At 39.4% G+C, this 17,721-nt stretch overlaps 1 protein-coding gene across 3 annotated transcripts in view; it reads left to right on the forward strand.

The window, feature by feature from the left end:
* Window positions 1-17,721, forward strand: part of RNF180 (ring finger protein 180) — a 66,240-nt gene that overhangs the window by 5,186 nt on the left and 43,333 nt on the right. For 2 of the 3 annotated variants that reach the window (XM_072360535.1, XM_072360536.1), the window contains exons 2-4: window positions 650-781; window positions 4,300-4,395; window positions 11,457-12,413. In XM_072360535.1, the coding sequence (XP_072216636.1) occupies window positions 680-781; window positions 4,300-4,395; window positions 11,457-12,413 (1,155 nt within the window). In that variant the 5' untranslated portion in view covers window positions 650-679. Of the gene's footprint in view, window positions 1-649; window positions 782-4,299; window positions 4,396-10,810; window positions 10,988-11,456; window positions 12,414-17,721 lie in introns of those variants that run through there. The other variant, XM_072360537.1, reaches the window with a different exon arrangement.

Genomic DNA, 17,721 nt, shown 5'->3' on the forward strand with positions numbered 1-17,721 from the left:
GTGGAAGTTCTCTCATCTGTTGGGGCACTGAGTTGTCTTAGTAAGGATTTATGAGTGCATACAGTAGTTCTGAGTAAATGGAGTGTTCTAGAATAGCTGAGTAAGGCCTGTAGCTTAAGAAGTTAGTGGACGGGGGGTTTAGGTAGGTGTATGTATAGGTTCTCTCACATGCATTGGGTTTTTGCATAGTGGGTGTATGCATCTGCATGGGATTTAGGGTGGTATATAAGGTGTGTGATGCAGCAATAAACTGAGGGAGGACATTATGGCATCCATGTTTGTGTCTCTCTCCCCCGAACAGTTGAGGTCCCGGGATAAGTCGGGTTAATTGGCGGACACGTCACTCATCTCTTCTGTAAGCACTGAGGAGATCGGTTTATTTTTGAGATTTTGGGATTTTTCTTTTCCAGTTCTGTATGCAACCTGGAAATTAGAATTGGGACAATTAGGAAACTGTTTTTACATACTTTCTTAAAGTGGTTAGATGATGTGCTGTACAAAATCAGGGAATGCTTGTAAACAAAAGCATTAGCCTCCTGCATCATGAAGAGGAGGTAAATAGACTGATAGATTTCAGAGTTGCGAAAGAAAACCATGTGTGGTTTTAAAAGGTGACTGAATTGTACATTTCTATGGTCTTTTCAAATAGACTCATAGAGCTGAAGAATCACAAGTTGAAATGAGTAACCAAGAGACTGATGTGCTACGTTGCTGCAGATGTAGAAAATACATAGCAAATTCTGTTTGCCTTGCAAAATGTTATGGAAAAGAGTCATCTAATGTAAGTATAATGTCTGAAGGGCTGTTTTGTTCTTGCTTTTTAACTTTTTCCAGTACTATTGGTTTTTAATACTGTTAGTCTTGCCTTCACTAAATTTGCTTGTGGAGATAAGTACTAAAATATGGACAATTCCATAGAGAAAAACGTCAGGGGTAGTGTTACCAAACCCAGGTAATCAACAATCACCTAATGTTCTGCAGCGGCTGATGTTTGTGATGCATTTGTCCACTAGCTTGTGTATATATTGTTACCAGTTTACATATAAAAATCAGTTTTATCTCTGCATCTTGTTTTGTTATAATTTGTCTTAACAGGGAACTCTTTATTTCTAAGGTGTATTTTAAATGCTGATGCTGATTTCCAGTTAACTGGTAGTTAACTGTGTGTTGGATATTCCTAGATCAGATACCTTTGCTATTAATTTTGAAAAAGTAGGGGGTAGTCTGTGCACATAAATTGCTGAGAAGATTAGTCTGCCTGCCAGGGAGATGCACTGCCAGGCGAAATACCACTTAGTAACTTGTATTGTACTGCTAAAATAAAGAGAAAAAAGATCATACAGAACGAAACAGTGACAGAATATTTCTTACTGCTTTGTAACATCAGTTAGCTATCATAAAGACTTAGGGTCCTTCCAGGTACGCCAAGAACACCATGCTTACATCCTGTGATGTTGAGTCAGAGAGAAAAAAATAAATAAAATATCTTGATTTTCTTTGTTTTTGAAAACACTAGAAATGAAATACAGCACCATTTGTTTAAGCACTGGAGAAAAGCGTAAGCATATAACTTTTCTTCAAATAAATGAAAGAAAGCCTTTTTTTTTTTTTTTTTTTTTTTTTTTTTCATCTAGAAAGTGTTTCTAGATATCAACACACACAAAAAAAGATAAACCAATTATGTTTTGTGTGCCCCCGGTGGCGCAGTGGTATAAAGTGCTGCTTGCGGCACCGAAGGGCCCGGGTTCGAATCCCCCCTGTGGCGCAGGGGCTAGAAGTGCCACTTCGCTACACAGAGGGCTTGAAACCCAGGAGTTGGACTCGATGATCTCTAAGGTCCCTTCCAACTCGCACGATACTATGATACTATGATGTTTTGCTTAAGATCTGCATTTGGAATTTATTGTAAAGTTAGAAGCTCAATGCTTTTGAATTGTGATTTGCCCCTACTCATTATGTACCTCTCCAACAATACAAAAGTAAAAATTTTAAATGGCTTTTCTGATACAAAAATTAAAATTTAACAGTAACATTAGTCCATTTGAATAAATAAGCAAAACATTTCCAAAGTCAGCAGTATTTGGATGCAGATATTTCTTGACAATAATAACTTTGTTCTAATCAAGATCTCTTCATATTTAATGCAATTAAATCATTTGTTTGAGCTTGTTCTTGAATAGCATATTGCTAGTGCCCTATTAGTGGAGTTATTCCATTTGTAAATTGAAGCCCAGATTATGACTATATAAATACCTATACATTTCTAAGGAAAGCTTCAGTTCCAGAGCACTGTTATTCTAGAAGGTTATGTGTGTCTGTACTTGACAAGCGCGTGAGAAGATACCTACAAGTGGGAAGGCAAAGACTCGTCTGCTGTGTACATAGTAGGAATTTCCCCTTTTCTGTACAGGTTTTGTGGGTACCTTATTAAAATAACTCACAGAATATACTCACATGGTCTTTCTCACATTGCAAAGTATACTCATTTCAGTTCTTTTTACAGGTTGTTTTTTTTACATGGTACTTTGTTTTGTGGATGGGAACATCTTTGCAAAGTCAAGCCTAGTGCACATTTCTTAAGGCAGTGTAGATCCTCTGATACATTCTGTGGGGCCAAGCAGAAATGCAAATGTATCCCATACTACTTCATCAGAGTACTAAGACACGCCTTTCAAGTGAATCTCTTAAGTTTACTACAAACATGAGTATGCTGAATCAAGATTCAAGGTGACTTGATTGTCATCACAATGTGCTTTCCTGTGTTTCAGGATATAGGATTAACATGGGTAGAGTCAACTTTCCATAATATGGATGTGATCTTGATTTGCTAACACACTGTAATCTTAGAAAGAAGATTAATTTCTTGCTGATTTTTTTTATGATCAGACTCCTTTTGCCTGCAGAGCTTGAGGGTGTAGAATATTTTTCATAGTATGTACTAAAGGTCTTTTGTTTGTTGTGTTTACAGGGAATTTCCATTCCTTTCATGGCAAAATATGGTGGAACTTTAAATTGTTAGTAAAGGTTCATCTTTATTATTGGTAGTAAAGGTTCATCTTTATTTTGAACAGAACTGGAAGTGCTCATTTACTAATTATGTAGATAGTAGATAAATGTAATTTAATACAGCTTTCTGAGTCAGCAGGAGACAGAGAAAGTACTCAGTAGAGTAATATTTTCAGTATATCATCTTCCCCTTTGAATTTTAGGCTTGCAGTTGAATATGTAGCTTAAATATGAGTAAAATAATATTCTTAGAACCAAACTTAACACCAAATGTTGAAGTTATGCATACATTATAAATACTTTAAATCAGGATTAGGTCTAAGTTGAATCAGAATTATCTAAGTTGAAGTACATGTAGTCTCCATAATGAGGAGGAGGGTGATAGCATAGATATGGCAAATGAATCTGTTTAACTCTTACTGTCATTAAGTGGAGAATTTCTAGAAGTTTGTCTACAGTACATCGCCCACTTTAAATTCTCAGAATAAAATTTTTACTTGCATTAGTCCCATAACTCGCATAAGTTCCAAACACTGAGTAGTCAGTCAGTGTTTTTTCCACATTCATCACTTTTAACAAAGGATTTTGAGACTTTGACACTTACTAGAGCTTATGTCTTAGCCATCCTTATAAGTTTACTGACATTCGAAACTACATTAAAACATTTTAACTGCACTTATGTCATTTCTGTGCTAGAGGGTAGCTAAGTAATTTTATTTATTTTAGTGTCAGTTACTGAAATGCTCTATTACTCTTACCAACTTTAATTTTTTTTTCTCTTTATTTAGTCACATTATTGCACATAAAACTCAAAAATTAATAGAATCCCTGGTTTCTCAGATAATTTTTCTGAAAGCATTTCAGAAGTGATTATAAATCAATTCAAGCAATAGATGTCCAGTACTGACCAGTCTTCATATAAACTATAACTTAAGATTTTCCTGTCTTTATGGAAAATTGTGCCAGCTGATAGAGCATGTGAAATCAGTTTCCTTATATACTTGGAAGATCAGCTGTTGCATACTTTCTGTTCTTGCAAACAAAATAAAAACACCTCCAGACGCCTCCATCTCCACAGTGGAGTCTGTCCAATGTCCTTAGATTCAGAAATAGTATATTCTTGACTGTACCTACTTGATTTTTGGCTTAAAAAATGTACCAGCATCTTTGAGTTTTATCATTTGTTAATAAAAATATTTACTGAGTTTGGGAGGCTGATATTTGACTATGTCCAAACAAAAAAAAAGCCTACGTGAACGTTGAATAACAATACAGTATTATTTTTTTCAATAGATATCACAGCATTCAGCTGTTGCTCAGGAGCCTTGCAGTGTATGGCATGTGAGCTTAGAAGCTATTCCAGAGTGGGTCAAATGCGTCATCGAGAAGGTAGATATATTTTTCCTTGTATCTTTATCATTTAACAAAACATGAAATAAGGAGGGAAGAAATTTCCAGAATACTTCTCTGAAAAGGTCTTTATATATTGCAGAGACTTTCTAACTGAGGTTTTTTTTCCTTGGTAACCTATATTATAATGGAAGACTTTTACCTTACATATATTTTCTTATGTACAAGGGCTGCTCTGAAATTAATGCCTCCTACTTTACGATGTTGGTCCACCATGTCAAAGGCAGATGGTTATTGTATGTCAGTAGAGGTCAAACCTTCCCACTGATATTCCATTACATTTTGTTGCTATACAACATATGGCAGCAGAGGGGCAGACTGACAAAATGACATCTCACATGGAAGTTCATACAAAGGAAAGGTGAGGAATTGAGTTCCTCCATGAAGAAAAAAATGCAGTTCTGCTCACGAGGAAGCAAAATTGCTTCTGACGGTTTCTTGGCAATACCAGACCAAGTATTCACTGGTTGGCCAATAGTCATATGCAGAAAGAAGAGCTGAAGTCACCCAACCAATAAAGGGGACCACTGGCCATACACACTCCTTCACAGTGAACAGCCAACATCCAAGTGACACTCTCTTTTCAGTGGCTGGCCCTTATGTGAGCCCATGGTGACTCCATTCAGAGTCCACCCGTTCTGATCACATGGGGAGCACAGGTGTAAACAGTTTGCCTGTGCTCCATAAGTCAGTGACACTTTTTCATCAAGTGCTCGATCACCAGTTCAAGCTATGACTTAACAGTTCCCCTACATGCACCCAATGGCATTCATTGACTCCTGCTGAACACTGAAGGTGGCCTAACAGTGGATATGTACATTGTGAGGCAGTGGGGGGTGTGTTTCAGCTGATGCAGATTGTCATGAGCATGGCATGCAGGCTCTTTTTCATTTCTGGGGGAAATGTATAGGTAACGGTGGTGATTATATATTAAAATGTGTGAATTATTTAAGCTTTGGCTTTTGGTTTGTGCTGATCATTGTATCTTTTGTGGACAGTAACAGTGAAGGTTTTTTAGAGATTTGTTGTTGGGATATGGTGTAATTTCTTTTACATACTGTGATTTTTTTTATATGACTAGAGAGTACTTGCTTACTTGGAAATTCCAAGGTCTGATGACAAGCTAGTGTCAATGCATTTGAGTCTTAACTGCCTGTTGAAAATTATAAGACATCTCACAACTGTTGAAATTATTGTTTCTGTTTAGTATATTCTTTTTTTGGGTTTAGAACTAAAATGTTATTTGTAGAATCACATAATGGCGTGGGTTGGAAGGGGACTTAAAGCTCGCCCAGTTCTGACTCCATGCCATAAGCCAAGTTTCCAGACATCAGATCAAGCTGATCAGGGCCCCATCCAACCTGGCCTTGGCACCTCTAGGGATGGCGCAGCCACAGCTTCTCTGGACAGCCTGTTTGAGTGCTATACCACCTTCTGAGTAAGGATTTTCCACCTAATATCTACCTTAAATCACTATTCCTTAGTTTAAACCATTCCCTTTCATCTGGTCACTATAAGACCTTGTAAAATGTTGCTCTGCCTCCTGCTTATAAGCTCCTTTCAAGTACTGGATGGCCATAATGAGGTCTCTCCACAGTCTTGACTTCTCCAGGTTGAACAAGCCCATCTCCCTCAGCCTTTCTTTGTAAGAAAGGCACTCCACCCCTCTGATCATCTTCATGACTCAGTTCACATCTGTCTTCTTTGCAGGCCCAAGGCCTAGATGCAGTACTGCAGGTGGAGCCTCATGAGGGCAGAGAAGAAGAGGACAGCCCCCTCTGTCTCCCTGCTGACCACCCTTCTGTTGATGTAGCCCATGATACAGTTGGCCTTCAGGGCTGAAAACAGAATCACAGAATCACAGAATCACAGAATTATAGGGGTTGGAAGGGACCTCTAGAGATCATCGAGTCCAACCCCCCTGCCAAAGCAGGCTCCCTACACCACGTCGCACAGGTAGGCGTCCAGGCGAGTCTTGAATATCTCCAGAGAAGGAGACTCCACCACCTCCCTGGGCAGCCTGTTCCAGTGCTCCGTCACCCTCACTGTAAAGAAGTTCTTGCGCACATTCGTGCGGAACTTCCTATGCTGGAGTTTCAGCCCATTGCCCCTAGTCCTGTCCCCACGCACTACTGAAAAGAGACCAGCCTCGCCACTATAGCTCCCACACCTCAGGTATTTATAAACCTGGATCAAGTCCCCTCTCAGCCTTCTTTTCTCAAGGCTAAACAGACCCAGTTCCCTAAGTCTCTCCTCGTAGGGGAGATGGTCCAGGCCCTTCACCATCTTTGTGGCCCTCCGCTGGACTCTTTCCAAGAGATCCCTGTCTTTTTTGTACTGGGGAGCCCAGAACTGGACACAGTATTCCAGATGAGGCCTCACCAGGGCAGAGTAGAGGGGGAGGATCACCTCCCTTGACCTGCTGGCTACGCTCTTTTTAATGCACCCCAGAATGCCATTGGCCTTTTTGGCTACAAGGGCACACTGCTGGCTCATGGCCAACCTGTTGTCCACCAGGACGCCCAGGTCCCTCTCAGCAGAGCTCCTCTCCAGCAGGTCTTCCCCCAACCTGTACTGGTGTATGCAATTATTTCTACCGAGATGCAAGACTCTACACTTGCTTATGTTAAACCTCATCCGGTTTCTTACTGCCCAGCTCTCCAGTCTGTCCAGGTCTCTCTGAATGGCTGCACAGCCTTCAGGCGTGTCAGCCAATCCTCCCAGCTTCGTGTCATCAGCAAACTTGCTGAGGGTGGCCACTATCCCCTCATCAAGGTCGTTGATGAAGATGTTGAACAAGACTGGACCCAGCACAGACCCCTGGGGGACACCACTAGTCACAGGCCTCCAGCCAGACACCGCACCGCCAACGACAACCCTCTGCACTCTGCCAGTCAGCCAATTCTCGATCCACTTCACCGTCCACTCATCTATCCCATACTTCCTCAGCTTTGTTATAAGGATGTCATGGGGGACCGTATCAAAAGCCTTACTGAAATCAAGGTAGACTACATCTACCGCTCTCCCCCCGTCCACCCAGCTAGTGACATCTTCATAAAAGGCCACCAGGTTGGTCGAGCACGACCTCCCCTTGGTGAACCCATGCTGAGTACTCCTGATAACCTCCTTTTCTCCCAGTTGTCTGGAGATGGCATCCAGCACAAGCTGTTCCATCACCTTCCCTGGGACAGAGGTGAGGCTGACTGGCCTATAATTACCCGGGTCATCCTTCTTGCCCTTTTTGAAGACTGGGGTGACATTGGCCATCCTCCAGTCTTCAGGCACCTCCCCAGTTCTCCAAGACCTTTGAAAAATTACAGAGAGCGGCTTAGCAATAACCTCCGCCAGCTCTCTCAGCACCCGCGGGTGCACCCCATCAGGTCCCATGGATTTATGGACATTAATGTTTCCTAAGCACTCACGGACCACCTCTTCCCTGACTAAAGGGAAATCTCCCATTCCCCATATTCTCTCATCAACCACCGGGGACTGGGATTCCTGGGGGAGAGCCCTTTCACTAAAGACAGAGGCAAAGAAGGCGTTCAGTATTTCCGCCTTCTCAGCATCCCCCGTTACCAGAACACCCCCCTCACTTAGTATGGGGCCCACATTCTCCCTAGCCTTCCTTTTGCGGTTAATGTACTTAAAAAACCCTTTTTTATTATCCTTTATCTCCTTAGCTAGATTCAGCTCCAGGTGGGCTTTAGCCTTCCTGGTCGCATCTCGGCAGTCCCTGACTACATTCTTATATTGTTCCCAAGTGGCCAGACCCTTTTTCCACATATCGTGTACTTTCTTCTTTCTGCGGAGCTTGCACATGAGTTCCTTACTCATCCACGCAGGTCTCCTGGCACCTTTTCCTGACTTCTTAGTTACAGGGACGCACCGATCCTGAACCTGGAAGAGGAGCCGTTTGAATGCTAGCCAGCTCTCACAGGCCCCCTTGCCTTCTAGCACCCTGGCCCACGGGATGGCCCCAAGTAAGTCCCGGAGGAGATCAAAGTTGGCTCTCCTGAAGTCCAGGGTAGCAATCCTACTTTTTGTTTTGCTTCCTCCGCTCAGGATCTCGAACTCCACCATCTCATGGTCGCTACAACCCAAGTTACCCCCGACTTTTACTTCCTTAACGAGTCCTTCCTTGTTGGTGAGAATAAGGAAAATACATATTACTGGCTTGTGTCAGTCTTTTCATCCACCAGAACCCCCCCAGGTCTTTTTCTACTGGTAGATTAGGAGAAGTAAGACATAACAGTTGTTTTTGGTTCGCTGCTCAGAAGAAGTTTAGTGTATTTCCTCAAAATTGCAGAAGATCAACACTTCTCTAGTTGTCGAGGCACAGAAATCAGTACTCTTTGAAGGTCTTCACTGTCAGTGTTTTGTTTTCCCTTTCATGTCCTGGAACTCTTGCTTCATTCACTTCTGACCTCTCTGGAAAGATGCTGCAGGTTTATGGATATGTATATGGGTTTTTAAAACAATTTTGGTTTATCCGCAGATCCTCCTGGGCTCTGAATAATGTTGTGATCATGTGTTATTTTCTCCTTTATGACTCCTGAATCAAAGGCTAAATCATTTTACATAAGCACAAAGTCTATTTGCAGCCTGCAACAGCCCACTGCTTCCCAGCCAGTTCTTTTTTGCCATCTGTCCCTGTTCTTAACCAATCTCATTGGGTCTCATGCACACATTAATATATATAAAAAAAATTCAATAGTTATAAATATCTGATCAGTGTTTCTAATGCCCATTATTAACTTGCATTCTGTTTTCCCTATCAGTCTTCATTTTGTTTGGCTTCTTTGGGTAACCTTTTCTACTTTTATGTCTTTATGGAGGTCATTTTTAAATGTGTACTCTCAGCTCTTCTTAAGGTCTTGCTGATTTTCCCACTTGCTACTGCCTCTGCTGTTACTTCTTAAACTGAGTCCGTGGTACATCAGTCCCTTGCTAAGCTCATGCTAAATCAATCCCAAATTCCCTTGTACTGCACTTCATCTCACAGTCTCCCTTCACACTGGACTTTAGGATGTACTTCCCTGCAGTCTCTTGCTTTCACATTTTTGCCGAATGTGTTCTGGGCTGCATTAAAAAAGGAGTGGACAGCTGGGAGAAGGAGGTGATTGTCCCCCACTACTCATCTCTTGGGAGGCCCCATCTGGAGTACTGCATACAAGCCTGTGGCCCCCAGTACAGAAAGGACATAGAGCTCTTCGAGCAGGTCCAAAGAGGGTCCTCTAAGATGATCAGAGGGCTGGAGCACCTCTCCTATGAGGAAAGGCTGAGGGAACTGGGCTTGTTTAGCCTGGAAAAGAGAAGGCTCCAGGGAGACCTCATTGTGACCTTCCAGTACTTGAAAGGAGATTATATACAGGAGGGAGAGCAGCTGTTTATGAGGGTGGATAGTGATAGAACAAGGGGGAGTGGTTTTAAACTGAGACGGGGGAGGTTTAGGGTACCTATTAGAGGGAAATTTTTCACTCAAGGTGCTGATGCACTGAAACAGGTTGCCCAAGGAGGTTGTGGTTGCCCCATTCCTGGAGGCATTTGAGGCCAGACTGGATGTGGCTCTAGGCAGCAGTGAAATTCTCTGCTGTTCAAAGGAACCTCTTGTATTCCAGTTGCCAGGCACTTAGCTTTCTTCCCTAACCTTTGAGGATCATTTCCTTCTCCCTGTCTATAGATTGAGGTTACTACCACAATAAAAAGTGTTTTTTCCTTAATTTTAGTGCCTAGTCCCCAGCATCCAAGAAAAAGAGTGTGAGAGACTTATAGTAAATCTCTGAGTTGGCTTAATTGTTCTTAGGGAATGGCAGAGACAGTTTGTCAGCCTTACAAACTAGGACTGCATGTTTAATGAGTTTTGTGGGATTTGTAAGTGTTTGGGCATATGCAAATAGATTTATTTTTCTCTTAGTTAATAACATGTCCAGATTTAAACAGGTTCTCATCTGGCGTATCTTTGATACTTTGTGAAATTTTATGTTTTTAACCCACTATGAAGGAGTTTCTCAAAGAAACAGTAAAGTAACAGTATCACATGAAAAATAACTTTTCTTCCACACACATTCTTTTCTGAAACTGCAAAAGTGCTTTTATTGAAACTTTCAAAAGTGTTCACTCAGACAAATATTGGTCATGGAATCATTTGCCAAGCGACCTTGCAAAGATATTTGCAACTGAAAGCAGTGCTTTTGCTAGAAATGCTAGCCAGCTTCTGTATTGGTTGCTAACCTCACTTCATGCACACTAGTGAGCAACATGTGACCGGAGTTTATAATAATGTTTCTCATCTGGTCCCGCAAACACTAGCATGCCTTTAATCCCCAAAGAAGTTTCTCCTGAGTAGATGAGTATAGTTGTGCAAGCATGAAGGAGATTTTAGGTCTTAGATGTGTATTTTCTTTTCAAAGAGTGTCATTAGGATTAACATGAGATTCATAAAAATGTTGATAATATAAGTAAGCATGTCCCTAATGATACAGTATTAGGGATTTATGATGGTGTGTTCACACAGATTATGTTGTTATACTACATAAACCAAAATGCAAGAACCATTTCAAGCTTTTTGTGGGTAAGCAATGAAAAAACCTTTATTTTCTTTGTGAGAAATTTCCTTCCACTGTACTTGGTATGCAAGAAATGTATCAGCGCTCAGAAAACTCAGCTGAGAAACTGTGCTTGCCAGTTACGGATTAACATGTTATATTAATTTCCTTGTTTAAAAGGATCTAATGTTTTCACTGGTATTGTTCTTCCTATGAACAAATTATTAGAATATTTTAGAGCCCCTACATTTTGAAGTGTACGTTAGTACTAGAATTCTTACATTTAGAATAGTTGTCACTTAGAATTAATTATCACTTCAGTAAGCAGTTTTCTCTGGAACGTTTTTTATGGTGGATTTTCTCTTTGGAGTCTCTTTTCTTGTGCTCAAAAAACCTCCTCCTTTTAGTAGAAGGACAAAAGTAAATACAGTAATGATTTCCTAATCTTGGATTTTTAATGAATGTGTTGAATGATAGTTTGTTTTTTGTTAATAGGCACAGTGGACCGTTGGAAAACTGCACTGTCCATTTTGTGAGGCCCGTTTAGGGGGATTTAACTTTGTTTGCAACACAAAATGCTCCTGTGGACAGCTAGTAAATATACATTTCTGCAAAAGTCGGACTGATTATCAAGCAGCTTGTTCTGTTAGGTTGGCAAAGTCAGAAGGAAAATGCTTACCTCTCTGTGAAATTAAGTCCGGTTTTAGCAAGGGTAGCCACCATGAAGTGGTAACAGCAGTTTCAGATATCAGCCCCCAGGAGCTTTCATACATCACCAGAAAGAATAACGATACTAAAAGATTTACAGAAGCACTTTGTCTAGAAGCAAGATCTCCCAGATTTCTGATGGAAAGTAAAAAATTTGCCCTAACGGCATTAAATCAAAAAGGAAATCTTTTTGCTTCCTGTCTGAATGAGGCACACACACTGAAACCTTTTCACCGAAGATCACACAGTTTGGATTTAAATATCAAAGAGACACTTGCTTTGTCACCCGTGTTATTTGAAACTTCCAGTATGGGACCGGTTTACCACATGAAATGGTCGAATGGCCAGAATGACAATCCATCACTTTATACACCAGGTGATCTGCACTTAGAGTCTAATAATAGTGCTTTTCAGGACCAACATAGTTCAGGTGCTGGCAAACTACAAAAAAGGTTTCGAGCTTTGTCCTGTACCACATTGGTACATAGAGACACAGAAAGTGATGAATGTGATTTTGAAGCTACTGGAAAATCTTCTGGGAATGCCATTGCTGATGGATCGCCTTTTCTGATGAACATTTCTTCATCTACAAGTGCTGTAGAAGAGGAACAATATACTGCATCTGTGACTCCTGTGCAGTCTACAAGTATTTCTTCCATCCAAAACCTGAGTAAGAGAGAAAAAAACAAGTTGAAAAGCATGAGGAGAAAACAGAGGCGGCGAGAACAGTGGCTACAGAAGCAAGTAGGTATTTAAAGTGATTTGTGCTACTTTCTTTTTGTTTGGCTTACTTTTACATTTTTTTTTTTATTTTATTTTTGATACTGTTTCTTAATTTGATTTTAACATAGCAGTGCTGTACAGACTTAGGTATCCTGCAAACAAGGCATTTCAACTTCTTTCTGCATGTAATGTGTCTAACTCAATTCAATCAATTTTTTCTGACATAAAATCAAATTGTAATGGATACATACATATATATGTACATATATATATATAAAAAACTCTGTTGGCTTTTTTAATGTTTTGTGATGTAACAGCAAATCCGAAGTAGGAAGAAATACAGTAAAATTTAATCAGTGTGACTGAAGGCAGCCTACATCTTGTAAATGAGAAACCGTAATATTTCGGAAGTTTTTAGCTACTATATAATGTCAATTTAGGTTATATTTGCAGAAAAGAAATATTTTTAAAGGTGTCTTATATATTATATTATATTATATTATATATAACATATAATATATATATATATTATAATTTTATTTATTTATTTATATAATATATAGTATTATATATTATTATGTATTATATATATCATATATGTTATATGATATATATGTATTATATATTATTTATAACATAAACCTTTCTTTGAGTAAAGAACTGAATATTGCTTTTGAAGATATAAGTCTTAGTATCTAAATGTCTTACCTACTAATATAAAAAGAAGCTGCATTTTTTATCTTGTGTACAGCTATGGTTTCCATTTTCAGGCTATCTAATGAAGATCAAAATTGAAGGCTACAGATAGTAATTTTTTCTTGAGGAGCTGGAGACCAAGAATATATATTAAAGTGAATAATATTTTTTGCTCAGGGACTAAGTAGAAAGGCTAGTACTAAAAAATAAATAATAATAATAAAAAAATAATAAAATTTCTCCTCATAAAATTCCTGCAGTAAAAGACTGTGTGGCTGTAGAGATCAAACATACCAACTTGCATAAGACAAGTAGAGTCTACTGAAGAAATCATTCCATTTTGGATAGGTGTGTTGTGGTAACCTTAAAATGTGCCATAACAGTGACATATTTCACATGCACATATTTTGATGTGATTGTTTTACATCTGATAGCAGTCAGGTTGAATTTAATACTTATGCCTCACTAAGAAATGCCAAACTTATTTTAACAGACTAAGCTTAGGTTAGACATTAAATTGTTTTTGTTGTTTTGAACATAATAAGCAGGTTATATAGGATCAGTGGTTTGTATATGAATCTTTAATCAGTCCTTTGTACATAAATGATTTTTCCTCCTAATGCTTTGATGTAGTCCTACAGTACTCAGGCAGTGAGTGACTTCAGGTTCTTTCCTATGTACTGTCAGTAGAACCTTTAGAGTGTAGAACAGAATCTAAGCAGAACAGTGAATTCAAGGTTGAGAGATAGTTACCTGGGGGCTGACTCTCTTAACTAAATTTAAGAACCAGCTTGTGAATATGAAGGGACATATCATAGGACTTTTTCAGTCTGTGTATGTGTTCTTTTATCTTTGGGATTTATTTTTTATTTTTTATTTTTTTTGGGGGGGTGAAGGGGGTGTTTAAAATTCATATTGCCAAATTTGGAAGCATGTTCAGATTTTTTATGTTACACTGATACTGAGAGTAAAGAACTCTTTTAAGATTTGTATGTCTTAATACTAAATATTTATTTTCTAACAAGTTTAAGAATTACTGGAATGTCAGAGTCCCTTAAATGGTTTTATAAATTCAAGGTCTTCTTATTTCTGTGGAAGGAAATGACAAAGCAAATACGTGGTGCGTATGAGAATTTGCACGGTTATGTCATCTGCAGTCTCTGTAGACACCTTTGTCTTTGCTAGATGCTACTTTCAATAGTAAAGAGCTGTACAGATTTTCCTAATTTGTGGCAGCTGGTGAGAAGAAAAGTTAAACTTCAAATCTTGCCCACATTAGACCATGTTTCTTATTGCTTTTGCTGCTTAAGTGTCCTCCATTCTCTTCCAAGTTTGCCTTCATTTCTCTTGGGCTTTCAGATACTCCTCTTGGTAATTATGTACATATTATTACATTGCTGCTTAAAATAGGAAGCAGAGCTGTGGGACCCTATAACTGTGATTTTCAGCATACTTATCACCTATGCTTACACAATCAGGTATTAAAACCTCGCAAAAACAAACTAACTAACTGAAAAAACAAACAATGTCATCATAAACCTCTGACTGGATAGAATGCGAGAGTTTTGATAAATGACACTGAGCATTGTTTCATTTAAGTGCTCTTCTCAAAGGCACTTCAGAGCAGCAGAATCCTTATGTGGGTGAATCTCTTCTAAGTTCTCTTCACTATAGGTAGTATATATCTCATTTTTATATTTAATTAAAGCCTTTCTGAAGAGCTGTTTAGGCTTTGAACTTGCTTTGCAAATGCATCACATTTCTCTACTTTTATTTCGTAGCATGGTAACTTTATCTGTCAAGTTGTTTTCCTGTTTTTAAGTAAGCCAAAATATGTCCATAAATGTTGTTTTGTGACAGAATGTGCACTACTATGAAGGTGAAGTATATAAAACTCAAATTGTAAATAGGGACAATCGTGTGAGCTTCTGACATACACTTGCACTTAGAGGCCTGTGCTGGGAGTACATGCAGGACTAAGCTGCCCTGCTTACAGCAGAGGGATTCAACCTTCCTTTGACTGTTCTGCAGGGGAGAGCTCTTAAAACCTGCGGTGTATAAGCATTTTGTGCACATACATGTAGGCATCTTTGTGTTCAGGAGGGATTTCTAGCTCTGCGTTGTACTGTTAGGTTATAAATTATTTAAGTCTAGGACATGCCACTGTAAATATTTTTTTCTCATAATTGTTACTATAGCTTTTTGTTACAAACTCTTCTTTTATGTGCATCTTTTTATATTTGCATTGTTTGCTATGGTCTGAAGCTCATACTTTTATCTAAAATATCTCAGATGGAGACATCATTGCTGCTCCTCCACTTATATTTTATTTCTGTTCAGCATAATTTTACATAAAGGAAGACTACTGAGCTAGCTTCAAAACTGTAGTATCAGTTCATCCATATCAGATGATTTTGGAAATCATCCTGATCCATCTGAAGAAACATGTTACTGAGAATTCTGAGAGCCTACTCTGTCTCTGCTTCTGAAGTTCTCTGCTTTCTTAGAAGATCTGTATTTCTTTAAACTGCTTAATTATTTTATGTGAAATAACTTGTTGTTACAGATATTTGTGGTTGTCCCATACAATGATAACAGAAATAAAACATGCTAGACACAGATATCTGATCAGTTAGATAAAGTGTTCTTACAGCTAAACCAAGTAAAACAAAGCTGCAGGCTGGAAAAATTCAGGCAGAGCAAGTCTGGCAAAGCTTTAGCTCAGACCTTGCAGGCTGAGAACAGAGCTGATACCTGTTGCTAGCTGTGGCAATACTGCATTACAGGGCTATGTGGTTGCAAACATAAGGCAGTATCTTTATTTAGCTAGTACATCTTATGAGACTGTTAAGGAGCATCTGAGCCAAAACTTGATTGTAACTATTATCTGGTATCTTTGTAATTAAGAGATTAATTCTGTCATGGATTATAAACTACAGTAAAGAAGAGGTATTAGCAATGATGGATTCATGCCCAAATGCATAGCTTACCTTTCTTAAATTGCAACTGTACATTCAGAGGGGCAACTGTAGTTTCTTTTGTTTTTATCATGACTATTATCTTATACCTTTGTAATTAAGAGATTAAATCTGTCACATATTATAAACTAGAGTAAGGAAGAGATATTGGCAATGATGGATTAATGCCTAAATGCATGACTTACCTTCCTTAAATTGCAGTTGTACTTTCAGAGGAGGTTGCATCTGAGGGAGACAACACACAAAAGTTACTGGTTTTTGAGGTGCACTTAGAGCTCCTCTTGCATGTCTGTAAGTCCTAGCACTTTAGACTTTAATTACTTTTATCAGTAGTCTTCTCATGTGTTTATTTATGATTGCAGTTTTTTAGGGTTTTTTGTGACCCAACCTCTTCATATAATAGTAGAACCATAGAAAGCATAGTATGGCTGGGGTTAGGAGGGACTTTAATGATCATCTACTTCTAACCCGCAGCAGTACGCAGGGTTGCCACTCACCAGATAAGGCTGCCCAGGACCCTATCCAGCCTGGCAAATGCCTCAAGGTATGGAGCATCCACAACTTCTTTGGCCTGTCTGTTCCAGCACCTTACATCAGGGTCTCTGAGTAAAAAAATTCCTCCTAATTTCCCCCTTATCTCTGCACTTTTAGTAAAGCCATTCTCCCTTATGCTGTCTGACCACCTAAAAAGTACATTTTGATCTTGTTTATAAGTTCCATTCAAGTATTGGAGGCCACAGTGAGATCTCCCCAGAGGCTTCTCTTCTCCAAGCTGAATAAGCCCAGCTCTCTTAGTCTTTTTTTGCAGGAGAGGTGGTCCAACCCCCTGATCATCTTCATTGTCCACTTCTGGACCCACTTCAACAGCTCTGCATCTGCCTTGTGCTGGGGGCCCCCGGGTCTGGATGCAGTACTCCAGATGTAGTCTTAGAGGGGCAGAGCAGAGTGGTACAGTCTCCTCCCTCTCACTGCTGGCCACCCTTCTTTTGATGCAACCCAGGATACAGTTGGCCTTCTGGGCTGCAAGCACACACTGCTCCCTCACATCCAGCTTTTCATCCTCCTGAGCCGCTGTGTCATTCTCCACAGGACTGCACTCAATGAGTTTTTCTCCCAGTCTGAACACATATTTGGGATTATCCTGACTGAAGTGCAACACCCTGCACTTGACCTTATTGAACCACATCATGATGTTCACATGAGCTCTCTTTTCAAGCTTGTCTAGTTCCCTCTGGATGACATCCCTTCTTTCTGTCATAAACTGTGCCACTGCTTGTCAATTTCAGGACTCCCTCTCATACACCACAGTCTCCCATTCCTCTGTATTTTATTGTTGACTGTCAAAAATGAGTGTTCTTTAGATAGTGTACATCACTGCTAACATTCCATGGTTATTACTTCTTCAGTAAAATAATGATGAGCAGTTGAGAACTATAGAAATACTATAGTATAGTATAATATTTTCTTCTTGCATGCACTATTGAATTTATATTATGTTGTTTTTAATAAGCTCATAGATGACTTAGATAATAATGGTTTATGAGATGTGCTGTCCCTCAGCTAAGAACAGCGATCCCTTAATGGAGGTAAGTTACAGTGCTGTGCGCACTGTGAAAAGCAGACTGAGTTGCACAGTTATATAATATGTCTCACTG

The sequence above is a fragment of the Excalfactoria chinensis genome, chromosome Z (genome assembly GCF_039878825.1).
Source record: "Excalfactoria chinensis isolate bCotChi1 chromosome Z, bCotChi1.hap2, whole genome shotgun sequence".
Lineage (NCBI taxonomy): Eukaryota > Metazoa > Chordata > Aves > Galliformes > Phasianidae > Excalfactoria > Excalfactoria chinensis.